Source organism: Pseudorasbora parva, chromosome 22 (genome assembly GCF_024679245.1).
Source record: "Pseudorasbora parva isolate DD20220531a chromosome 22, ASM2467924v1, whole genome shotgun sequence".
NCBI lineage: Eukaryota > Metazoa > Chordata > Actinopteri > Cypriniformes > Gobionidae > Pseudorasbora > Pseudorasbora parva.
The window spans coordinates 15,827,205-15,854,014 of record NC_090193.1 but is presented as its reverse complement, the minus strand read 5'-3'; the positions used below and the strand labels follow the sequence as shown (position 1 = coordinate 15,854,014).

The following is a 26,810-nucleotide window of genomic DNA, read 5'->3' as shown; positions in this document are numbered from 1 at the left end:
TAGAAACGACCGGACCGCAACCGTGTGCAGTGAGAAAGCTGAAATCCGTTAACATTGGGACATATAACAGCATAAATGCATTGGGAGTTTGGGATACACTAGCTGCCTGCTGGGGTGGCAATGGTCTTTGTTTTAAGGTGGCAGTTGAAACCCCGGTAGATCCGCCCCTGCCACTGTCATATTTTCTTACATTTTCGTTGGACATATTGAGGTGACGATGTACTTGGTGTCCGCTGTGACTCGATTCGGGTGTGTGACAACGGGCGTGCTCAGCGTACGCATAATTACCTTGATCCAAAAAGAAAAAAAGGGTAACACAAAAGAGAATCGTCTCGGGGGCCCCCTGGTGTTCGGGGCCCTGGGCTGCAGCCCATGTTGCCCATTAGGGTAACACGGCCCTGTCCACAGCAATCACTCTTATAGGGTCAATGTAAAGTTCCCCAACTTTTTTTGAACACTGATCAGTTCATAGCAAAATGGAAGAAGATGGTTCCTCGGCACAGTGTGTGCACCCATAGCCATACTTTGAAAGTATGTTTCAGTTTTAAAAAAATTCAAGATTAGTACACTTGATTAGCCTGACAAGTCAGACCCACATCAAGATGTTTGGTCTGGAAACTCACCATAGACAGGGCTCAATCTGAGGGGCCGATAAACGGTTGTCTTTCAAACTCCCTCTGCACGCGATAGGATAGCGCTACAACCAACCAGAGCAACAAAGGTTAAACAGAGCTCGCTGACAGATTAAACATTCGCCGTATCCGGTCGGCTAAACTCCGAACACATTTTCCCTTTTTAAGAATGACTTCAGTGCCGTTCTTTTCTCAGAGAAAAGCTTAACTCCAAGGCTTCCAGAGTCGCGGTCAGAGCTGATTCGAAAGACCGCCGCCGTTCGCCAGTTTCTGTGTTTACTAGAAGCACGCAAACGCAACTCGGCCGTCGTCATTATGGCCCCGCCCGCCGACTCTATACACGATGTTATTGGGCCGTCCAGATTTTGAGGAATACAGCTCAGAAGGGTATTGAGAGTTCCTAGACGACACTTGCGGGCAAATTTAATTTGCTGCCGCTAGGGTGCGTCTAGATTTCTAAGCTAACACTTGATGCATGTCTTATAAAATGTTAAAAATGTAAACGTCTGGGAGAAAGAGAAGAGTAAAGTTGGGAGAATATCGGATGTGCATCAGTCGATTGGATCTGTGCAGTCAGGGTTAAAGGGACAGCAGCTTTATAAAGAGCTTTGTAACTTTTATACAAGTATTGAAATTAGTTAAGGGTGGTTGTATACTATGGAACATCACTGACTGGCTTAAACCATTATGGCATAATGTGCATTTAAACAACAGTGCAACAAATTTAGTTTTGATACTTAAGTACTTTTAAATACAAATACTTCTGTACTTTTACTTGAAGGGTTAGTTCACCCAAAAATGAAATTTCTTTCATTAATGACTCACCCCAATGTCGTTCCACACCCGTAAGACCTCTGTTCATCCTCGGAACACAGTTTAAGATATTTTAAAGTCCGAGGGCTTTCTGTCCTTTGAATGTAAGTGTATGATCACTTGCTGTCCATGTCCAGAAGGTAATAAAAACATCATCAAAGTATTTAAAATTTTAAATGAGTAAGATTTTGAGTAACATGTAGTTTTTATGCACCAAAAAAAGCAACAGTGCAACACACACACACACACACACACACACACACACACACACACACACACACACACACACATATATATATATCGACATATATAAAAACACAATTTTCCATACTGTCATCTGTCGCTTTATGTCCCATTTTACAGCTTGGTTGCATGGTGTCCACATACGTGGGCATTTAAATAACTTTTAAATAAAGCCAAATTTTGTAAAAATGAACATGGATTTCAATTTTAGCATCATATTAAAGTAATAAGAATAATCTTTAAAAAATCTATAGGCTATAATGTTTTTTTCATAATTCATGCATGAAAGGGTTTCAATATAATCACATTATTATATTGCTATAATAAATACTGAATCACATGGGTTTTACTGAATGACCTCTATAATGCATGAGCATGAAAACTATGATGCAAATAAATAAATGCAATACAACAGATTTGTGTCCTACATTTTTTCATTCCGTATTTGTTCAATTATAAAATTATAAAACACATCCGCATGGATAATTGTATTTGGTTTGTTCAGTGATGATACCTAACATGGCGTGAAGGGAAACTGTTTGTAAGACTACAGCAAACATTATGATATAGGGGTGTTCATGTGTGTTTTCATCAAAAACTATTGAAGTTGTCCAATAAACCGGTACCCACACCACCCCCACCCTGTTATCTAAACACCTGTGCAGTAGCTACCATGTTACACTGCTGGAGGACATCGCCACAGATCTCACACTCAGAAGATGCTCAGGAATGCTTCCACACCTGATGACTGCAGATGATGGAACTATTTTATATTAAGATCAATTGAAGCAGCTTTATGTAGAAATGACAAATCATTGTTAGGTCTATATAATATTGGGGTCCTTCTGCAACTGAAGCCCCTCAGATAATGGATATCTGACCAATTGCATGTCTGCTTAACAGCAGCTCCAGTGAGTTGAGGAATATTGTGGTTGGCTCCAGCAGGCAGGCATATAGCCTAACAGGAGTCCACGGCTGCGTGATCGCTCCGTGGAAAACGTGAGCAGAAAGAGGAATATGAACTGAAAGCCGCAGTAGAACCCCATGAAGAAGGAATAAGCTGGGAATTTTTCATTCAGGATATTCCCGTTCCTTCAGGCAATCGTCTGTCAAGGTGAGATTTTTCCTCACATTTTTACCTGCATGACGAACAGCAGCAGATCTGCCAGAATAAACAACATGTACTCCTGACACGACGCGACAAGAACTCTGCCTTTACAATTAGCCTATGTGGGGGGAAACGCGTTCCGGGAACGGTCGCGTCGCATCCAGGGGAGATGCAGTAGTCTATTATTTCGATAAATTATCACTGTTGTCGCAGTGACGCTGCTGTAGGCTTCGGCAGAATTTTTAGTTTTACATAACAACCACAATCTCAGTCTCACTTTATAGTATGAATCAAAATGATTTTGTAAACGTGTATGCATGTTGATATCGACTGCAGGTCATTCATTACACTGATGTGCAACGATTCTCTCAAGGTTTCAGTTCCACTGACACCTGATCAATGAACCTACCTGATAAATTCCTGAGTGATTGATTAAAACAAAAAACTCTTGCAATTTAATTCACTGCAATACTGCAGTCGTGACAATCATTTAATAGTAAGCAATTATATTCCTGTCATTTTGCATACTTGTTTAATGTGAATATGTCACTGTATTTAGTGTAGGCTACACACACACACACACACACACACACACACACACACACACACACACACACACACACACACACACACACACACACACACACACACGTAGTGTTTCCATGGTTAATGGGGACTTTCCATAGGCGTAATGGATTTCATACTGTACAAACCGTATTTTCTATCCCCTTACACAGCCCCTGCCCCTAAACCTACACATCACAGGAAACATTCTGCATTTTTACTTTCTCAAAAAAACTCCTTCTGTGTGATTTATAAGTAGTTTTCCTCATGGGGACCTAAAAATGTCCCCACAAGGACAAGGATTTTGGATATTGCCATCTTTGTGGGGACATTTTGTCCCCATAACGTAAGGATTACACACACACACACACACACACACACACACACACACACACACACACACACACACACACACACACACACACACACACACATATATATATATATATGCTGTCAAATTGATTAATCACAGTCATTAAAAAAAATATATTTAAATATATATTATAATTTATGTAAATATACAGTATGCAAATATTTCTTAAATATATACATGAATGACTGTGTTAGATAGATAGATAGATAGATAGATAGATAGATAGATAGATAGACAGACAGACAGACAGACAGACAGACAGACAGACAGACAGACAGATAGATAGATAGATAGATAGATAGATAGATAGATAGATAGATAGATAGATAGATAGATAGATAGATAGATAGATAGATAGATAGATAGATAGATAGATAGATAGAATGCCTATTCTGTGAACAATAATCATGGTGATACAGGGTAACTGTCAGTCTAAATTTCCAGTTTAACTGAAATCATCATCAGTGACTTTTCTCATGATGTGTGGACATTAGTGAGACTGATCTACCTCATTCTTATCTGATTACATTATTGATTTTGCCTGGGTCTCTTCACTTCAAGTGTATAGTTAATGATTTCGCCTTGACTGGTTATCGTTGCTCCAAATCTTCATCGACCCATATATTTTTCTGCAGTGTCATGGATATATTTTGCTTAGATTCTTGCAGACAAACCAGGGTCAAAAAGTAGCAGTGTTGCACAGCTCACTCTTTAACCCCACTTTCACAGTGAACAGATTTGTGTGAGAAACCCAGTCAAGTTTAATTAACTTTCTCCGCAGTCAAAGCCTCTCACTGTGAGTATGTGTGAGCACAAACACAGTCTTTTTGGAGAGAATTTAAAGCCTATGCATTCTTCCTTAAAGTCCCACACACACTCAGAAATCTTTTGCCTGTGAGACATGCAGCTTTTCGAGATAAGCAGAGCTCCTGCTCTTGAAAACAGGCTCCCTGCTAATTTCAGCAGAGCTTCGCTCACTCCCACTCGAGAGTTGGGAGAGTGTCTTTAGGACAAGTGCCTTGTTTAGTCACTGTTGAGTTGGCGAAGAGCGCAAAACACTATTCTCTCAATGGCTGCTCAAACAATAGCCCACATCAACATTTGCTCACTATGCTCTTTTGAGAATATTCTGAGAGAAGATGTTTATTTAATTTTTTTCCCTCAGGCACACAGTCTGTTATCCATTTATTCAGGAGGGCTTCATTCTGTGTCAGATGAGAAAAAAAAAAAAAAATTGGGTGTTTTCCTCTGGATATAACCAAGGTTCACACATTTATACCTGTATTTTAAGATATAGTTAAATGTATACATGTATTTTAAATATTTTTTTCTGTTTATATAGACTTTATTTAGCCCCACCCCTTTGCAGCACTGTGCTCGTTGTGTTATGTCTGCCGGTTTTAAAATCTTTTCAGTCTACTGACTTACACCATATAGCCAAAAGTTTTGGGGCGCCTGCCTTTACATGCACATTAACTTAAATGACATTCCATTCTTAATCCATATGATGATATGGAGTTGGCCCATATTATCATATTATCATATGTTGCAGATATATCAGCATCAGCTTTTCTGGGATGGCTTTCCACAAGGTTTAGGAGTGTTTATGGGAAATTCTGACCAAGAGCATGAGGTCAGACACTGATGTTGGACGAGAAGGCCTGGCTCTAAAGGTGTTCTATCGAGTTGAGGTCAGGACTGTCAAGTTCCTGTCAAGTCCAGTCAAGTTCCTTCAATCCATACCAAACTCGCTCATCCGTGTTGTCGTTATGAACTTTTTTTGTCCACTGGTGCGCAGTCATGTTGTAACAGGAAGGGGCCATTCTCAAACTGTTCCAACAATGTTAGGAGCATGACATTATCCAAAATGTCTTGATATGCTGAAGCATTAAGAGTTCCCTTCACTGGAACTAAGGGATCAAGCCCAATCTCTGAAAAAAAAAACACACCATAATCCCCCCTCCATCAAACTATACACTTGGCACAATGCAGTCAGACAAGTACCGTTCTCCTGGCAGCTGCCAAAGCTAGATTCATCCATGGGACTGCCACAGTGCATTGCACTTGATGTAAGGCTTGGATGCAGCTGCTCAGCAATGGAATCCCATTCCATGAAGCTCTCTATGCACTGTTCTTGAGCTAATCTGAAGGCCACACAAAGTTTGGAGGTCTGTAGCTATTGACCCATTCTTTCACAAATGTTTGTAGAAGCAGGCTGCATGCCTAGGTGCTTGATGTTATACACCTGTGAATTCAAAGATAACATTCTAAAGATGGCTGCATGCTTGTTTCTCTGGTGCATAAGGTATATTAGTCTATGTTAGTCCATATCTGTTTTCTTTATATGCTTTATATGTTATCTTTATATTCAAATCTAAGCAGCTATATGTATTTAAGCAGCTATTCAATAATTTCTTTCTCATGTCACAATCATGGGCGTATCCACATTTTTGTCCAATCAAATGCTCTCTAGAATAAATATGTGTTATTTCCTACCGCCTTCTGATTAGCATTAGCAATTAGCAAATCATGATTCGCGGCTGTGATGTGCAGTAAATAAACTGCACTTGTCAAGTCTTTTCATGGTTGGGAACTAATGTGTTGACAGAAAAACTTCAGAAGACCACCAACATGATGACTGCACGTGAAAAAATCAAGAAGAAGCCACCCAAAGACAGTTTGACGCTGCTACCCTGCTTCTATTTCGTAGAGGTATATGCCATAATTTATTACAAGTATTATTTAATACTTCAATAGAGCAATTCATGTCTCAGGTAATTACATTACCCACTCTAAACAACTGAACTTCCTCATTTATTATTGAAGCCATAATTGAAAATGCATGATAGCAGTCAGTTTAAGTGAGTTAGTGTGTATACCCTTCACCACACTGTCAGCCCTGGAGTACAGTACTCTGTGTTGACATTCAACAGCCATCTGCCACGGTAATTAAACTGTGCTCTGATGCTGATATGTTTGTGTTTTATTAATATCTGTTTGTACTTGTGAAAGAGCAATTTAGTACATTTTAAAATTGAAAAAGACTCTTGGGTTTATTACATTGTAATAAATTAGTTATTACCATGTAATTACACACATTCTCACTCCCCTGAGAAAATAGCTCCCCATTGTGGCGTCCTCCATGGTTTCGCTGTACTTCCTGGAACTGACGGATGTGCTCCAGCCAGCGCAGGTGGGATTCCGCTGCCATGACCGTTCACTCAGCATGCCCTATGTGGACAGCGGCGATGAGCTCATCCCTCTGCTCATGCTCCTGAGTCTGGCATTTGCTGGCCCTGCTGCCTCTGTGAGATTTTATTGTATTTAAATATTTCTAACATTTGTGCCCTAACTGGTGCACATAGTTCCACAGAAAAAAAGTTGTCATTACCTTCTATCAAATGTATTATTTTGCTTCTCAGAGAAACGACACAACCTTAGGTCTAATCTATATTTCTCTCTGAAATAAGTGTATCATATTTAATTATCCTAAAATTGACATAAGCCAAAGTAAAAATTTTAAATTGACAATCATATCATTCTTTTTGTGTTCAGATCATGATGGGTGAAGGTCTGCTGTATTGTATGCAGTCCAAACTTAAGGTCCGTCCAGGGATTGAGGGAAGCATCAATGCTGGTGGATGTAATTTTAACTCTTTCCTGCGGAGAACCGTTCGTTTTGTTGGTATGTTACCATCTTTTCATAAGGAAATTGGTGTTTAATGCTAAACTATGCTGAATCTGAGAACTGTGATTTATAATTCTGGCCTCTAGTTGCCTCAAGCTGGGTACACACTGTGCAATTTTGCCTACGATTTGGACATCTTAGACAATTTTTGCAAATCCTAAAGTATTCTTCTGAGTCTAGGCTAAAATATGAAGTATTTGATCATTAGTTTGACATGTTCACCGGCAGCCGATTAATGACCACTGCGATCAAATTTTACCTCAGATGAACTTCTGGCAGTGTCAAAAGATTTGGCGCACAATCCTGCAGTGTGAATTCCCCTACGACGATCGTCAAATATCTTGTTTTTTAAAGACAAACTATGACCAAAACGAGAGCTAGAGATCTCTTTGTAGCCACCATTTCAGTCCCGCGTTTTATGCAGCTCACTGTCACGGAACGCATCATTCATTGATGAAATAAAACAGCGGATGAGTTTTCTTGCGTGCGTCCGTTTTTAGCGCTCCTTGACTATCGTACAGTCGGACATTAATGACAACCGAGATCTTACAGTGTGACATGGCTTACATCGGGGATCATGTTCATACAGTTTGACAAGCAACATTCGCAAAAGGATTTAGAAAAATCGCACAGTGTGCAGGACCCTTTAAACTGTATGTTTATTTTATTAAATGTATTCTTTTTAACTGGATTTTGTGGCTTCACAGGAAATTGAAAAAAGTTGTTGTAAAATTATATTGATAGTATTTTTAATGAAAGAAATGACTAGAAATATAAGAATTCTGGCTTTTTCTTCAAATGCAATGTATGAAATATGAATAGAAATGATGCAGATGAACATTATGTAACATGAGTCAGGCACAGAGTGTTACATGAAACTGATGAAATGAGTCATCAATGTTTCATTCCTCATGATCTGTCTCTCCTTGTAGGTGTTCATGTGTTTGGGCTTTGCGCAACAGCACTGGTTACTGATGTCATCCAGCTAGCCACTGGCTACCACACACCATTCTTTCTCACAGTGTGCAAACCCAATTATACTGTCCCAGGTGTATCCTGTGACAAGAACCCTTACATCACCAAAGACATTTGCTCTGGCCAGGATCAGCATGCTATTCTATCGGCCAGGTAATTGAATGTTTAGCTACTGAATAACATCTGATTATGTGATTAACTTATTAACTTCAGCCTTGTACAATCACCCTTTTCTTTCTCCCTTTTGTGATTATCTTCCTGTAGAGCACTCCTACTCACTCCCTTTTTTAAATGTAAATGTTTGACATTGACTTCTGCTGCATATCTGGTGTAGACTTACTCTAGATGTTTGCTTTCCTTTGTGACAGGAAAACCTTCCCTTCCCAGCATGCAACCCTCTCTTCCTTTGCTGCTGTTTATATTTCAGTAAGTCTCTTCGACACAGTGTCAATCCGTGTTTACTGAATGTTTACAGTAAATACAATATATATATATATATATATATATATATATATATATATATATATATATATATATATATATATATATATATATATATATATATATATATATACACAATAGGATAGTGCTGTAAATTAATAAACAGTATTTAGTACAGTTTAAAGATATTGTACAGCAGATAGAAATAAACAACCAACATAATATTGCATTATAATTTAGATGTGCATGGAAAAGATATGTCACATGCACTGACACAAGTAATATATTTCAACACTGATCAAATTTGTAAGAAATTCAAGGTGTGATTTAATATGCTCAGTTGCATTATGTTCACTAGACTAGTGGAAGTCTAATTATAAGTAAGCACTTCATATGTCTAGGTACTTGGCAGGATCCACTTCAAGCGACAGACGTGGAGATAAGTTGTTACTGCTTCCCACCTTGCGCTTGTCAGACTGTCAGTAGCTGTGAGGCAGCTTGTTATTAATTTGCACATGACAGCTGGAGACCTCTGCTGCTCTCTACTCTTCTAGATGTACTTCAACTCAACAATCTCAGATAGCACCAAGCTGCTCAAACCTGTTCTGGTGTTTGCCTTTGCCATTGCGGCTGCATTGACGGGCCTCACTCAGATTACCCAGTACCGCAGTCACCCCATCGATGTGTATGTTGGGTTCTGTATTGGCGCTGGTATTGCTGCATACCTGGTGAGTGATTGTTTTTCCAATGACTGATATTTGCAGTGTATTTGGACAGCCATCCCCCATATTATGTCATGTCATGTTGCTAATGAGCTTAATGTGTTTCACCCACATAGAATATGTTCCTGCATCTAATCCTTGTTGGTTCCTGAGCAACATTACAACCAACTAATCAGATTTGAGTGTTTTGGGTTGGGCAAAGCCTGTGGATAAAAGCCTGAGGACTTCAAAAGCATTCAGAAAACTACCTGTTCCCTCAGGATTGGGGCTATGACAGTTTACATTTGACATGTATTAATCCTAAAAAAGGAAGCAGCTTACATTGCATTACATTAGATTCAAGCTATGCATTCTACAAGGAGAATTGACTCAGGAGTTGCTAGTGCCATATGCTGCCTTCACCTGCTATTGGAAGTTTCCCACTTTCCACTTCAGAAGTCGTGATTACGAGCTTGTTGTGTTCAAGTGCTTTGTTGTCGGAAAGAATGGAGGATGCCAGGTTCATACTTTTGTGCGTCTTGGGAAAATTTTATTTTAACACTATAAGCATTTCAGTCATTTCTCGGTCCCAGAAAATCCTAGAATCACTGGCAAACACTAGCAGCACAACACGAAAGCATAATGTTTATAATCACATTCACAATAAAGGCATAATGTAGACAAGGTAAGGCTGCTTAAACACTAAAATGTTAATGGTTTTCAGCCCTACATCCTATTGTATAGCTACTTTTACCACACTATCTAGATTGTTAGCTTGCTCACTTTTCTGGAATGATGGTCAACTACATGTGATTTTCGATGTGTTTAAAATATACAATATGCTTCAAATAATTATTAATTTATGTAAATATGAACTACTTAAACGACAAAGAAACTGTTGTGGAAAAAAAACTAATAAAACACCTGTCACAGCAGTAATTCGTCGCCCATCCACCATTTTTAATGGTTATGCCACGCCCATCTCGGGAACTTGGTTATCAAAATTATTTATGAACTTCCCAGTGGTAAACACGACATCAGAGGGCGTTCATGTGCAATTTTTACCTCGTATTTACAATAATTCCGATAGCACGTGAAGACGGCAATACTCTAAAGTTTGAGCCACACAGGCACACCTTTTTTTGGAGACATTGATCCAGGAACGTATTGATACGCCCTATTCGCCTAAAGCCCTATTCGCACGGAATTAGTATTATCTAGGGACCTCTTTGATTTAGAAATTACTCCCCCACATCTGAGTTTTGCATGGCACATTCGCACAGGATAAGCAAAGCCTGTGATTTTACTCTAATTTACTGACTTATCACCCGGATATGATGTCAAGACTTGTTTTTTCATTATAGATATAGCTGTATGAAATCATAAACAGTCATATGTATCGATATCGTTTTGATAGTTTTATAGTATTACAAATAATTTTGTTCAGTTAGAGAACAGATACTACAATTAAAAACTGAACTGAGCACAGACCAGCGGCAGGAGTCAGATTTAATTTATCACGAGTGAGAAGCTGACAATATACAGCGGTTTCAAAGCTAAATGTGAGCATTTTGGTGAGCTTGTCATTGTACTGTTCTGTTGTTAAGTTTTTTATTAAGAATAGTATTGATATTAATATTAAACACTAGCCTGACGTGGTCATACTCAATTATAGTCAGAAACTGCTCCATTGGGCTGTGATTATGTGGCGTGTTTCAAGCGAACCAGGAAAGACCTCAATTAGAAAGACCTACAACCAATTAGAGCAACGAAGCGATGCATTGTCAAATGTCAACAGAGCTCAACTGCACTGTGTTGCCAAGTCTTTTCTATGTCCGCGGGTTGAAGCGACTATTATGTGATATATTGTCAGACACAGACGAGGACACAGATGGATTAGTGCAAGTGAAAAGTTTATTATCAGAGGTAACGGACACAGGTGTTACTTAGATAGATGGTGACACTCAGACGAAGGACGATGAAAGTGAAGACGATGATGAAGGTGAAGACGAAGATGACGCCGATGATGAAGATGAAGATGGTACAGGTGAGGGCTTCTAGGAAGGACAGGTAGTTGATGAAGGGATCGGTGCAAACAAAACAGTGAGTGTGAAAGTGAGGAGTGCTTATGTAGTGTTGCTGGTGATGGTGCACAGGTGATCAGAATGCCGGTGATGGGGAACGAGTGGGTGTGGCAGTGTCTGATGGTTGTGAGGGTGTGACAGTACCCCCTCCCCCACGGGCGGCTCCTGACGGCTGGGATGGGCGGCGACGGGGTCTACCATGGCCCCGAGGAGCGGGTCAGTCAGGGTGGTCTTGGTGAAACTGAGTGAGAAGATTAGGGTCCAGCACATCGTTCCAGCTCCGCTCCTCAGGACCATAGTCTTCCCAATCTACCAGGTGTTCTATCCGGGAACCACGTCGCCGCGAGTCGAGGATGGCTCTCACCCGGTAGACTGATGGGTCCTCGTCGATGGTAGGCGGAGGAGGATGGCACCATCACCAGGATCTGTGGGTGAAGAAGGGACAGGTTCAATGAAGGGCTTGAGTAAAGACCCATGAAATGATGGTGATATTCTGTAGGTGGGTGGAAGGTGAAGGCAGTAGGTGACTTCGTTCAGCTGCCTGTCTACCGTGAACAGTCCGATGTATCGGGTACTCAGCTAACGGCAAGGCAGCCGGAGACGGACGTCCCTCGTAAAAAGCCAGAGCTTCTGGCCTGGCTGGTACCGCGGCGTGGGTTCCCGTTTGGAGTCAGCGTGATGCTTGTGTCTCCGGACTGCCTGCTGGAGTTGCACGTTCACTGAGTCCTAGACCCTCTCGGTCTGGCGGAACCAGTAATCCACCGCTGGGACCTCCGAGGGCTCACCCGTCCAGGGGAAGAGCGGTGGTTGGTAGCCGAGGACACATTAGAACGGGGTGACCCTGTGGTGGACTGCTGGAGTGAATTCTGGGCATATTCAGCCAAGGGCAGATACTGGCTCCAGCTCTCCTGATTCTGATGGCAGCATACCCTCAGCAATCTCCCGATCTCCTGGATCTTCAGTTCAGTCTGGTCAGTGGTCTGAGGATGGTAACCTGATGAGAGGCTGGCGGATACCTCTAGGAGACGGAAGAAGGCGATCCACACTCTAGAGATGAATTGGGGTCCTCGGTCGGAAACAATGTCTTCCGGAAGTCCAAAATGTCGGAAGACTTGGGTGAAGAGTGCCTCCGCGGTTTCCAACGCGGTAGGCAAACCTTTGAAGGGGAGGTTTGCAGGATTTTGAAAATCGGTCGACAACGACTAGGATACAGGTGAATCCTTGTAATGATGGCAAGTCAGTCATGAAGTCGATTCCCAGATGACTCCAGGGACGTTCAGGGATCGGAAGAGGGACCAGCTTGCCCTCGGGAGTCTTCTAGGGGTGTTGGCAATGGCGCAGACTGAACAGCCCTTGATGAATCGGGAGACGTCCCGAGGCATGGTGGGCCACCATTAACAGTGGCGAAATAGCCAAGTCCAGAAGGGGCAGGCGATGACGAGGCGGGACATAGAGGCGCCCTTCTGGACCTCCCGGCAGAGCAGGCTGTTGGGCGTTCTCCTGTTGGATCTGCTCGTGGAGCGCCCACTGGATCGGGCTGAAAACCATGGCTGGAGGGAGGATGGTTTCAAGGTGCTCTGGCTCAGGGTCAACTGGTGGAAGGACTCCGTGGCCAATGGAGTCCAGGACAGAGACTTGGGCCGGTTCTGGAGCAGGGAGGTCAGCGATGAGCTGAGCAGGCTGTAATTCTTTATGAAGTGGCGGTAGAAGTTGGCAAATCCCAGCAAGCGCTGCAGCTCTTTGATGGTGGCGGGCTGAGGCCAATGGGTAATGGTGTCCATCTTCCTCTGGTCCATCTTGACTTCATGGTTGTCTATGATGTACCCAAGAAACTGGACAGTGGAGACGTGGAACTCGCACATCTCGAGCTTGAGATAAAGGTGATGGTCTCGGAGCTTCTGCAGGATTTGACAGACATGCTCTTCATGCTCCCTCAGGTCACTAGAATAGATGAGGATATCGTCGATATAGACGATGATGAACTTGTTTAAGAATTCACGAAATACCTCATGTAATTTTGGAAGATGGAGGGTGAGTTGGACAGCCCATACGGCATCACCCGATATTCATAGTGACCTGAAGGAGTGATGAAGGCTGTCTTCCACTTGTCTCCCTTGCGAATGCAAATGAGGTTGTAGGCACTTCTGAGATCAAGTTTGGAGAAGATGGTGGCCCCATGGAGCTGTTCTAGGGCGAATGGGACCAGAGGAAGAGGATAACTAAACTTGACAGTCTGAGAATTAAGGTGACGGTAGTCGATACACGGCCGCAAGCCTCCGTCCTTCTTGGCCATGAAGAAAAAGCTTGAAGTGGCAGGGGAGGTCGATGGACGGATGAACACTTGTTGTAGCGCTTTGTGCACGTACTCCTCCATGGCATCCTGTTCCGAGATGGACAGAGGGTAGAGGCGGCCTTTGGGATACGCTAGCTTGTGTAGCGGAGGAGGGCGTGTCGTGAACCAGCGAGGACCGTACAGCATGAACCAGCGTGGTGAAGTGGTCTGCAGTGCGGTCCCCGCCTGTGTCCGAAGAGCTCCGCATTTGGTCTGGTCTGATCAGAATGCTGGTGATGGGGAACGAGTGGGTGTGGCAGTGTCTGATGGTTGTGAGGGCGTGACATATAAAGACCCATGAGTGCGAATTTTAGCAGGCAACCTTGCCAAAATGACTCACATTTTACCCCCCAAACACCATTTTTTCCCGGTGTACTCTATTGAGAAGCTATTGTTAGGGCTTGTAGTTGGCGGGTTTTGTTGTAAAAACTTGGCAACCCTGTCTGCACGCTTGCTGGAATAAACGATCTTAGCCGGTGTTGTAAAAAAATAAAATAATTTAATGATACACAGAGTACTTACCCAACATGATCATCATTTTTGAGAGAAATTGTGAAGGTGAATGCATATACAAACAAGCTCTCTGTTTAGGATTCGAACAAATATAATCCAAGCCCCTTTGATGACGTGCATGATTACATTACTGTTTATCATCTGTCCGTCATCGTCTAAAGCCCGCCCTGATGATTTCATTGGTCCAAACAGTTTCCGTTCGGAGATAACTACTCCTCTATGGATCGAGGCCAGACCGAACCGCCCGACCTAAAAAATGTGTGGGCGGGGCTAAGTTCGGCTGGCATCGAGGCTAATTAAATACCATTCAAGCAATTTGCTCCCAAATTGGTAGTCCTTCTAAAGTTAAAGTATAATCCATAAGGGAATAATGGTGTGCATTATAAATGCAGCCTCCATTCTTTGTGAAAGATAAATGCGCACAGGAAACAAAAACCTTGCAAAATTTTTATATGCGATTCACCTAATCCTGGCCAAATCACAGAGATGCCGATACACACGGGACTAATATTATCACTGGACCTCACAGCAAAATATGGTAGGTAATTTGCGGGGGAATTTTTACTTTACAAATTACAGACATGGCTGATTCGCACATTAAGATTGAGATTAAGATTGCAGGATTAAGACTGCAGACATTCTCTGCAATTATTACAAATCACCAGAGGTCCCCAGATAATACTAGTCCCGTGTGAATAGGGCTTTAGATATTTTTTTATTTAGATATATTTAGATTCGATCCTGAAGTCTCCCCAACACTGCATATTTTGGATATTTCCCTTATTGTACACACACAGATCAAATCATAGATTACTTTAATAATCATCTGATGAGTTAATTCAGCCAGTTTACATGAGGCTGACACCCAAAATGTGCAGTGCTGGGTAGTCTTGAGTAATGGTTTGAAAATCCCTGCTGTAGCACTAGCTTCAACAGTATCAGGGGTAAGGTTTGTGGATAGTTACCATTCAGCTCAGCTTCAGTTCAGCTCCAAACCTAATCAAATACACCTGAATCAAATAATCAAGATGTTCATGATTACTTAAAAATAACAGGCAGGAGTGTAGAGGCAAGATTGAAACTGAAGTTCTCAGGAAGGTAGCTAATTAGTTTTCTATCCATATCATCAGCAGCCATATCACTCTGTAGCCCAAGACTTCAGGTTTCCTGCTGAAGCTAAGCAGGGCTGAGCCTAGTTTATACCTGGATGGAAGATCATCTGGGAAAACCAGGTAGAGATGTTATTGAGGCCAGCAGGGTGTTATTGAGGCCAGCAGGTGCTCACCCTGTGGTCTGTGTGGGTCCTAACACCTCAGTTTAGTGATGTGGACACTGTACTGTAACAAGCACTGTCCTTTGGATGAGACGTTAAACCGAGGTCATGACTCTCTGTGGCCAAAATTCCAACCATTGGCCCTTATCAATCATGGTCTCCTAATAATCCCCATCCACTAAATTGGCTCTATCACCCTCTCTCCTCTCCACTTATCGCTGGTGTGTGGTGAGTGCACTGGTACCGTTGTACTGTGGCTGCTGTCGTGTCATCCAAGTGGATGCTGCACACTAGTGGTGGTTGAGAAGAGACCCATGACATGAGTGTAAAGTGCTTTGAGTGGACAGTCATTCATTCATTCATTCATTCATTCATTGTACATTGTTGTATAACTAAGCCACTTTTAGCTTGAAAATCTGATTCATTGCAGGCTTTCCATGCTGTTGCCAACTTCAAATCTCCAGAGGACACTGTCATCCCACAACCCCCTCCTCTGCAGAAGGATGCTTTGAGGGCTCTGGCCCAGCGAGGTCATGACTCTGTCTATAACAAAGGCCACGCCTCTGAGAGCAATGAGGAAATCACATCACCAGCATCTCTAGATGGGCTTAACCGGCCTGTACAGCGAGAGAAAACCTCACTGGGAAGTTTAAAGAGGGCCAGTGTGGACGTTGAGCTACTAGCGCCTCGCAGCCCAATGGGTAAGGAGACCATGGTAACTTTCAGTAACACATTACCCCGAGCTACAGCTCCAGAGGAGCCAATGAGACGTCTGGTGACAGTACCTGTTCCTGTACCGATGGACCCCATGCGGTCACATCAATTAGTATCTGAATGGAAGCAAAAGTCAATGGAGATGCGAGGCGGCAGCTTGCCTGATGAGGACACCAGCGAGCTGGGCTCTGATGGTGGTGACGACACAACCACAGAGGAGGACAGCGTCCATTCTTCAAATTATGCATCTGTTCCACACACTACTAAACCAGCTAACCCACCTGCAGGTGCAAGAGTAGTGATGCCCCCTCGTCCCCCTGGACAGCCCTCAGTCCCCCCACCTGTATCCCCTAAAAGTGCCAGCACTCGGGCCAAATGGCTGTCCATCACTGAGAAAAGTGGTGCTAATATTCCAGTTCTCAAGGCAGGAAATCAGCCTCGGATCATGCAGGTCATTGCTATGTCAAAGCAACAGGGACTCTTGTCTGGATCAGCAAAATCCTCTGAGACTTCTTCCTCCTCTGGTACCTCATCCATCACAGGCACAGAATCATCACCCAATCGCTCGGAACGTGACAGCGGTTCAGGCATCATCACCGTTGATGCTCACGCCCCCCACCACCCTGTAGTTCGTATGACCTCCAATCCCAATAACCCATGGGAGTGGAGAGGATCTTGTGATGGAAACATGGCCGAGGCATACGAGCTCAAAAACCTCAACCGTGAGAGTTCCCGCAATTACCGTCATGTCAGGAGCAACTCTCCTTGTTCTTCTGCCAGTGAGGCTGACCACGGGCCTCCCCAGCCCCCTCAGCCTCCCCAGCCACCACTTCCCCCTCAACTCCCACCTGTGGGTCAAACCTCAGAAGGTCGCAGCCTGCGCCGCAAGACCCCTCTAGTTTTGCTGGACAGGGAGGGCAATCAGAACCACACTGAACAGGAAAACTACTACAAAAAGCTGCAAAGCAGCAGGCATTTCAAAGAATGACAATGTGCTAACACTTTCTGGGTCTTTTGGTTTTAAATAATTGATTTGATTCTATGAGGAATACCTGAATGACCAGGATCACTACACTTCGAGTCAGTAGAGCTTTCAGGAGATGCTGCTTCTGACGACTTAAGAGCACAACGGTTTTGCCCTCTGAGGGTAAACCAAACTACATTATCAAAATTCCTCTCAGCTGTATTGTATTTACATAATCTTTTTATTCTCAAATTCCTACAAGGCAGATTGTAAAATAAGGTTCGGGTTTATTTAAATTGCTGCTCTTTTTGTTCATACTTGACTTACATAAACGTGTGACTGAGATGTCAAGTTGAATTTATCTGTATGTGTGTTTACGCACGATTGTTTAGTGTATGTTGTAGAGATACAATGATATGAAAAAATATTGCCTTGTAGCCCTCATGGTGAAATCTGAGTTAAAGTGTTTTGTTGGCTTTTTATGAATGATAATTGCTTTGCAAAGGGGTAACGTCCTTCATTCCACATCTGACTATAATTGCAGATACTGTGCTCTGGACTTTGTGCAAATCTACGGAAAACACTGAAATATGGAAGCACTTTGAATAAGCACTTATGAATTACGTCATCTCTTTGTGTGACGACAAGTGAACTGGTATGTCTGTGAGGTATTCCAAAGGAGTATTAGACTGACCTGGACTCAATAAGGAAAGTATTATCTTTTTTTTTTGTTTTTTTAAATACATAATTTACCTTATAATGAAAAAGCAATTGGACAACAAATTCACATCCACATGAAGAATTTACTGCAAGTCCCACATTTTATGTATCATTATGAAAAATATTCCCCCAAAATAAACTTTTTTTTTTTTTGGTGTAAATCACAAAAATAATTTCTACAAACTCTCTGGGATTTATCTGTAATAGTTAGCGATCTCCTTGTCATGCTATTTCCCAGAGGTTCTCCTCTAGATGAACTTGATGCATGTTATGTGAGTGTCGTCAAGGTGAAAGTGAAGCCTTGTCAGTAAAGAATTCCAGTCTGTTATAATGTACATTGTGCAGCTGTCACTGCAGGTCGAATTCTGTGTGTGTCAGCTCTCTTTTTCCGGTGCTCTGAGCTACTCCTGGATCTCTGTAGATGGTTGTCCTTGATGGATGCTTCATGCTGTTTATGCAGTTTCTGAAAAAAAAGACAACATAAATGACAACAATAAACAAGCTGCAGTAAATTACAATGTATGCAAATTGTAATTTGTAATGCAATGCAAATATCTTTTTTCATTTATAAAGTGTAAATCTGGTGGTCTACAGCAGGTTAGTGCTGGAGATTTAGATTTTGAACCAATCAGTAGACATTTGACCATGATCTGCATGATTGGTAAGCAATTCTATGCCGATTGGTATATACCATAGAAGCATTGTGTTGGCCCAGATCTGGCCCACATGCGGCGTGGAATGATGGCACATGGACCACTTCTGTTTGCAAGATCTGGGCCACAAGTAGGCCATAGCAATGCCACATGTCAGCCAAGAGCAAGACGCACACACACACACACACTCAAAACTAAAAACAACCCGAATTGGGTTGAAAATGGACAAACCCAGAAATTGGGTTGCTTGAACCCAGTGAATTGACCCATTCAAACAACCCAATTTCTGGGTTTGTCCATTTTTAACCCAACTTGGGTTGTTTTTAACCCAGCATTTTTAGAGTGCACATGTTTGTTTTTGTGACAAATGAGGACATTCCATAGGCCCAATGGTTTTTATACTGTATACAAACCGTATTTTCTATCCCCTTACACTGCCTACCCCTAAACCTACCCATCACAGGAAACATTCTGCATTTTTACTTAAAAAAAAAAAAAAAACTCATCTTGTATGATTTATAAGCTTTTTGGAAAGTGAGGACATGGCCAATGTCCTCATATTTCACCCTCTCCTTGTAATATCTATGTCATACCCATGTCATTATACACATTTGTGTCCTCATATGTCCTCAATTAATAATAGTTAATTATATATATATATATATATATATATATATATATATATATATATATATATATATATATATATATATATATATATAAAGCAGTTTCACATGTTCACACTTACAAATAAGTCAGATAGTATAAATGGTATTCGTATTTGACGTGCTGTCCGAGGAGAGGGCTCATTTGGCCCAAACCCTGAGTACTCCCCCCGTATTCCTGGCTGTGGTAGAAACAAGCCAAGAAGCTAGGAGTCGGGTGGTGGACGGATGCTGAAAACTCTTGAGGAATGTAGACGAGTGGACTGCGTGTGTGTGTGTGTGTGTATATATATATATATATATATATATATATATATATATATACATACAGTATATACCAGTACAGACCAAAAGTTTGGACACATTACTATCTGTAATGTTTTTGAAATAAGTTTCTTCTGCTCATCAAGCCTGCATTTATTTGATCAAAAATACAGATTTTTTAAGAAAATATTGTTAATCTTATTTATGCCGAGTTGCTTGAAACTGATCCTGGATAGCCTAGAAATCTAGACGCACCCTAGCGGCAGCGGACCCACTTTTTATTAGGTGGCCTTAACTATGTACTATAACATTTTAATTAATCATTTGAAACATTGAACTTATTGTGTACATACATGTTTTTACATTGTACTTACATTTAAAAAAAATACCTGCATGTAATTACGTCTGTAATTAATTTCTGTAGTTACATTTGTAATTACACAGATGGCACTTCCCTTACACCTAACCCTACCCTTAAACTGACCCACACCACCACACCTGTCCCTAACTCTACCCGTATCCCACCTCAATATCAGCAAAGGTGTTTTGCAATACAATTTGAACACAGTAAGTACATTGCACTTATTTTTTGATGTAAGTACATACTTAAGGCCACCTAATATAAAGTTGTTGTTTTGTTTTTGTTTTTTTACAGTATGGAGTCATCTCATCCTTAATAAGCCTTTACCAAGCAGAATGATTGAAGCAAAGAAGAGAAGCAATAAAATACTCTCCAGATCTGCAAAATTCTGTGCTTTTAAGTTTGCTTCAAATTTGGCATGCTTGCATTTGGGACATGATTTTTAAACTGCTTGATTTTCTCATTAAAACTGGATTTTTTAATCTCTCCACCAGAGATCATTTATAGCCCAGAGCAATTTATAACATTTGCAAGACTTGCTGAGGTCATACTTTAAAGTTCTTATTAAATGCATATTAGACCAAAGCACTAGCAGTGCAAGCATTCCTAAATATAAAATGAGTTTGAATATGAAACTTTCAGATGCAGGATGTCACAAGTCTCCAGTCCTAAAAATGACTAATATGACTAAATAAATAAGATTCAGTCCAAAGTGCATTTTTTGTAACAGATTTTTTTTACTAGTTCACACTTACATATAATTATAAAGAGTAAATTTAAATGTGTATTTGGTGTGCTGTCCTGGGGGGGGAAATTTGAGCTCGGAATTTGTCCCGAACCCAGAGCACCCCCCCCCCCCCCAATAAATAAATAAATGAATAAATATACAGAAGGGGTGGTGGAGGGATGCTGATAAACTATTAACAAAATGGAGGTAAGATGGCTGCATATATACACCTCTTTGTTGATTAGCTGCGTACTCACCTTCCGTGTCAATTTTCTGATCATGCTCCTCCCAAACCTTGTTTAATAAAACATCATTTAAAATAAAATAGGGGTTTGTGAGTAATGATTATAGTGATTTTACCAAGAAATAAAAGTGATGAAACATTTAAAACATCGGTGATGCCTAGACATCATCATAGACACCTGGGGTTTAATTATACTGTTGCCATGCAGTGCTCTGAGTGAGTACTGCAGAGAAAGGATGTTCTCTTATAGACGCATCGACAGTTAGAATTCGTTCAGTCCAAATGAACGTCAAGCCACCTAAAACATTTTTTTGTCAGTATTTCACTGCTACATTTCAAAATGACAGCAGAAGTGGTCTGCAAAAATGAATAAATGTTAAGTATAACAATTAATAATTGAATTGTAAGTAAAGTGGATGCCTTAGATTAGAAAATCGTTTCTTAGTTGATTCCAAAATGTTCATTAGGCACAGACATACAGACTTACATGATTATTACAGGCTTATGTAATGTTTCATGCTGCAACCTCTCAAAAAGCTGATGCTTCACCTGGCATCAATAAGTATGTTTCTTCCTCCTAGTCAACTCTGACGCCTACATATACGCTCTACAAACACGAGCAATGCCCACGCTATCCACTGCAACTATCGTGAAGTCTGCAAAAGCACTAACAGAGCTCTGGCTGTTGCTATGGTGACCGGATTGAGCAGTGGGGGCCTCCAGTGCGGAGCAATTTATCATTTTAATAAGAACTATGTTTGTTTCAAGGGGAGTATCTGGGCTAACAATCACATAGACATTCAATTCATTTGATTACACCGAATGGTTTTGGAAGATGAAAGGTTGAAATGGATTTTGAGCACTGACAAAGTTTCCTTTATTTGCAGCTGCGAGTTGAACAGCTGGGTTTATTATGTGATATGTGATGTAATCATTTTTTAAAAGACTAAAGTAAAACGAGGCAGAAGACTTTCTGGAATAATGTTAATGTCATTCAGTTGAAAGTTGTCACTTTGCTTTATTCATTTTCAATTTTCAAATTTGATGGATTAGAGATGGGTTGGAATTTTTTTTATTCTACTAAAATCTTATTTAATGATTTACTAGTGGATTTTGAATATTTAGTACACAAAATAGTTATCATTTCATCAGCCTGTTCTTCATCTGTTGGCAGGAGCTAACTTGACCTCATGGATTATTATGCAGGAGTCCAACAAATAAAGCAAATAAAAATAAATAGTACTCATAAATTCAACCACACAAATACATACCAACATACAATTTCTTAATTTTTACACAAATCGAGCATAACATTATGACAAGTAAAGTGAATAACACCGATTATCTCTTCGTCACGGCACATGATAGTGGGTGAGATATATTAGGCAGCAAGTGAACATTTTGTCCTCAAAGTTGATGTGTTAGAAGCAGGAAAAATAGGCAAGTGAAGAGATTTGAGTGAGAATGACAAGGGCCAAATTGTGTTGGCTAGACAACTGGGTCAGAGCATCTCCAAAACTGCAGCTTTTGTGGGGAGTTTCCGGTCTGTAGTGGTCAGTATCGATCAAAAGTGTTCCAATGAAGGAACAGTGGTGAACCGAGGACAGGGTCATGATGCACATAGGGAGTGAGGGCTGGCCCGTGTTGTCCGATCAAACAGACGAGCTACTGTAGCTCAAATTGCTCAAGAAGTTAATTCTGGTTCTGACAGAAAGGTGTCAGAATACACAGTGCATCGCAGTTTGTTGGGTATGGGGCTGCAGAGCTGCAGACCAGTCCATGCTGACCCCTGCTCATTAAAGCTACACTGTGTGATATTTTCCCCCATCTAGTGGTGAAAAGGTATATGACCATCCAGTGAATAATAGTTTCTGCTCCTCTCAATTTCGATTTCGTTTCAACTCCTACGGTGGCTGATTTAGTCACGGCTTCCAGTTCGACCTCTTCGGTGAGTGTTGCTTCAACTCAAGTGATGAGGTAATTTTTGAAAACTATTATAATTTGCAGTTATTTAATTTACCAAATGATCTATGATCAAATTAATCTATGTAAAATGAATAATAGTTTTACGTTTTCGTTATTTTTAACCAGTTCATTGCTAACATCCGCTATCAGGTTCCCAGACGAATGCAAGCTAATCTTAGTAAAGTAACTTTTATCAGTGCTATCGTTATTCTGTATATTGTACGACATCACTAGCGTAAGGCAAACAAATTATAATGCAATTCAAATATTAATCTCATGTTATCCGTCATAGAACACGGATTTATGTTATAAGGTAAACAATACTTTTTCATCATTGACGCGAGGAAAACTATCCTAGACGTCGTTCTAGTGTTATGCACAGCACACCATTATATAATTAGCCAAGCAACAATAAAACTTCCAATATACACAAATAGGCTGAATTAATATTACCTGTCGAGAAGAAAGCAGGCAACGTCGGCGTTCTTTTTAAAATCGTTGCTCCTCATGAGCTCTTTCCATCTTGGAAAGGCCACTCCAATATTTACTTTTGTCTTGTTGATTTGCCCGTTGCGTTGCCGTCTTAATTCTCTTTTCCTCTTCCTTGGCGACTCTAAAACATATCCCGCAATGTTACTAGGTCCCCGACCCGGGTCGAATTCGGTAACCAATTCCGGGACGTGGTTGCTTTCACACAGAAGGCGACCCGGCAATGTTCCGGGAATATTGCGGGTCCGACGTGCAGTGTGAAAGGGGCTAAAGAGTGATCCTCCGTCATCATATAGCAGCCTCAAGCAATCCCCCTCTTCACATTCGACACAGTGCCATCGAGTGTAAAAACGCGAAAAGCGAAGCTTGAATTTACGGGTATGTCCTTCTTTGGCAAATGTACTTTCAAGATGGAGGAGCAACATGGTGACCGCCATCCGAACCCTCAACACGTATGTATTTTCAATGGTATATTATAAAATTACGAGAATGCATTATTACTTGAAAGAAGTAAATATACATTAATGAGCACATATATTTTTGAAAGAACTAAGTGATTTTAGCTAAGAATAAACTAAAAAAGTTACACAGTGTAGCTTTAAGGCATGTGAGCATCAGAACTGTACCACGGAGCAATGAAAGAAGGTGGCCTGGTCTGATGAATCACTTTTTAATCACATGGATGGCCGGGTGCATCACTTACCTGGAGAATACGCATGACACCAGGATTTAGGCGATAGAGTGATGCTTTGGGCAATGTTCTGAAGGGGAACCTTCGGTGACTTTATTTGACATGTACCACCTACCTAAGAATTGTTGCAGACCATGTACACCCTTTCATGGAAACAGTATTTTCTGGTGGCTGGGGCCTCTTTCAGCAGGAAAATACACCCTGTTAAAGCAAACATGGTTCAGGAAGGATTTGAGGAGCACAACAACGAGTTTGAGGTGTTGACTTGGCCTCCAAATCCCCCAGATCTCAATTCAATCAATCATCTGTGGGGCTGTGCTGAACAAACAAAAAAGTCTGCAACTTACATGAGTTAAAGGATCTGCTGCTAACATCTTGGTGCCAGATACCACAGCACACCTTCAGGAGTCTAGTGGATTCCATGCCTTGACGATTCAGGGTAGTTTTGGCAGAGAAAGGGGGACCAACACTAACACAATATTAGGTAATAATGTTATGCCTTATTGGTGCGTTTATATGTAAAAAAAAACAAAAAACAAAAAAAAAAGAAGATTGCAATGCATCATCTGCTGTAAACTCAAAGAAATAGTGGGTGATGGCATTCGCTCGTCCCCTCCTGGTATTTAGTTTACTCACCCTGATTAAATTCACGCTGATTAAATTTTCAAGAGCTTTAATGAAGACAGCCGTCCTTTGATCTCCAGGTGCTTCGGCTGCTCATGATGATAAAGCTTTTATTTTGCAAAGCACTTTTACTGGGATATTGCACCAACTCATGTGGCCAATTATCACACTTTTTGAAGAGCCTTGAGGAGTGGACACCTTCTCCATGCTTATGACTCAACTTGGCAAAACGGGTCATTATGAACTGTAGGTTCTTGACTGGTGAGCCCTCAAAATAGGTTTGGTGAGTGCCATCAACAGTTTATGATCGTCCGCTTGTTATACCTTTCCGACAACGTTAAGTCTCACCCGACAACCGCGACAATCTCCTTCTAGTGCCGCTCATGCAGGCTCAGCCAGGGCGGTTAGAAGGAATTTGGGGGCCCCAAGCAAAATGGACATGGCTAACTTTCTACAGATAAACGGGTAATGATTAAAATTTTTTTTGTAAAACTTTAAGAAACCATTTTTAAAACATCTATAAACATTACATAGATAGACAGACCAAATATTCCTAACACTTTGTTAAGGGTTACTAGTTGGTTTGTAAACTGTCTATAAACATTATCTGGATGGTTATTATAAAGTTGCAACAGATGACTATAATACCTTGTTAAATAGTTAATAAACAGTACCAGTAAAACATGTGGGTTGTCCTGATACTGTACTTCAAAATGCAACAGTGTAAAAATTGCCACACAGAATAAAGTAACTGTTCAAGATCCATTGGTAACTTATAAAAATAATATCATATTTGCATAAACTGTTACTACCATATTTATGCATAGCATAAAAAATAGTTAGTATAGCATGCTATGCCACTTTCATCAAAACCTATTACAAAGCTATAGCAATTTTATGTAATTAACTACGATAAACAGTTATTCTGGAACAGATCTGCGTCTTCCTTATCCCGTTAGAAAACATATCAAGTTCAAGTTCAAGTTCAAGAGTTTTATTTGTCACATACACAGTTATACAGAATACAACCGGCAGTGAAATGTAAACAGGTCCGCTCCATGGACAGCAAATAACAATTAACAAAAAAAGCACAATAAATTATAAAATAGGGATAGGATAAAATAGGAATAGGATAAGGTGCTATATATATATACATATGTAGAATTATGAATAAATCAAGTAAAAGAAATAAGAGATGTGGAATAAAATAAGTGAGATAAAGTAAACTGGAGACTATAAAAATAAATCTGTGGATAACAGAAGTGCAGGAGTGTAATGTGCAAACAGCATTATAATGAGTAGTGACATGAACACAAGAATAAAGTGCAGTGCAATATCAGTATGTGAGTTTGTTAATACTGAAGTGAGGTGAAGTCACATGTAGTTAAGTGACAGCGTTCAGGAGTCTGATGGCCTGTGGGAAGAAACTCCTCCTGAGTCTCTCAGTTTTGGCCATCAGGCTACGGAAGCGCTTACCAGAAGGCAGCCGGGTGAAGTGGGGGTTGGCCGGGTGATTAATGTCCATGATGATTTTTGTAGCTCTGCCTCTGCATCGTTTGATGTAGATGTCCTGCAGAGACGGGAGAGCTGACCCTGAGATGCGCTCGGACAAGCGCACCACTCTTTGCAGGGCTTTGCAGTCGTGACTGGTGCTGTTACCATACCACGCTGTGATGCACTGAGTTAGTAAACTTTCTATCGCCCCTGAATAGAAAGTTTTCAGGATAGCTGGTGAGACCCGGAATTTCCTCAGCTGGCGCAGGTGGTACAGTCTTTGCCTGGCCTTTTTCACCTGAGACTGGATATGTGCAGTCCAGGTCAGGTCTGTCAGGTCAGGTCAGGCCAGGTCAGGTCTATCACAGTATGTCAGTGGTTTTCAAACCTGTCCTGGAGGACCCCCAGGCCCCAGCCCTGCACATTTTGTATGTCACCTTCATCTAACACACCTGATTCAACTCATGAGCTCATTAGTAGAGACTGCAAGACCTG

The 26,810-nt window shown here is 41.1% G+C and overlaps 1 protein-coding gene across 2 annotated transcripts; it reads left to right on the top strand.

Moving 5' to 3' along the window:
- The first annotated feature begins 2,362 nt into the window (after nt 1-2,362).
- plppr3b (phospholipid phosphatase related 3b) lies at nt 2,363-18,153 on the top strand. 2 transcript variants are annotated; one of them, XM_067432288.1, is made up of 8 exons: nt 2,363-2,802; nt 6,342-6,445; nt 6,855-7,040; nt 7,289-7,418; nt 8,354-8,549; nt 8,765-8,822; nt 9,392-9,565; nt 16,171-18,153. In XM_067432288.1, exons 2-8 carry the CDS (start codon nt 6,365-6,367, stop codon nt 17,440-17,442), a joined length of 2,097 nt encoding a protein of 698 aa, XP_067288389.1. In that variant the 5' UTR covers nt 2,363-2,802; nt 6,342-6,364; the 3' UTR covers nt 17,443-18,153. The 2 variants fall into 2 exon arrangements, with proteins under 2 accessions (XP_067288389.1, XP_067288390.1); XM_067432289.1 differs by lacking the exon at nt 2,363-2,802 and having other exon boundaries at nt 6,430-6,445; nt 6,848-7,040.
- The last annotated feature ends 8,657 nt before the right edge of the window (nt 18,154-26,810 follow it).

Bases quoted from the DNA above. Each gene is read 5' to 3' on its own strand.
- plppr3b (XM_067432288.1), top strand. From the start codon at position 6,365: ATGATGACTGCACGTGAAAAAATCAAGAAGAAGCCACCCAAAGACAGT. The intron at 7,041-7,288 runs GTGAGATTTTAT...TTTTGTGTTCAG, and splicing joins TTGCTGGCCCTGCTGCCTCT to ATCATGATGGGTGAAGGTCT. The intron at 8,823-9,391 runs GTAAGTCTCTTC...CTACTCTTCTAG, and splicing joins TTGCTGCTGTTTATATTTCA to ATGTACTTCAACTCAACAAT.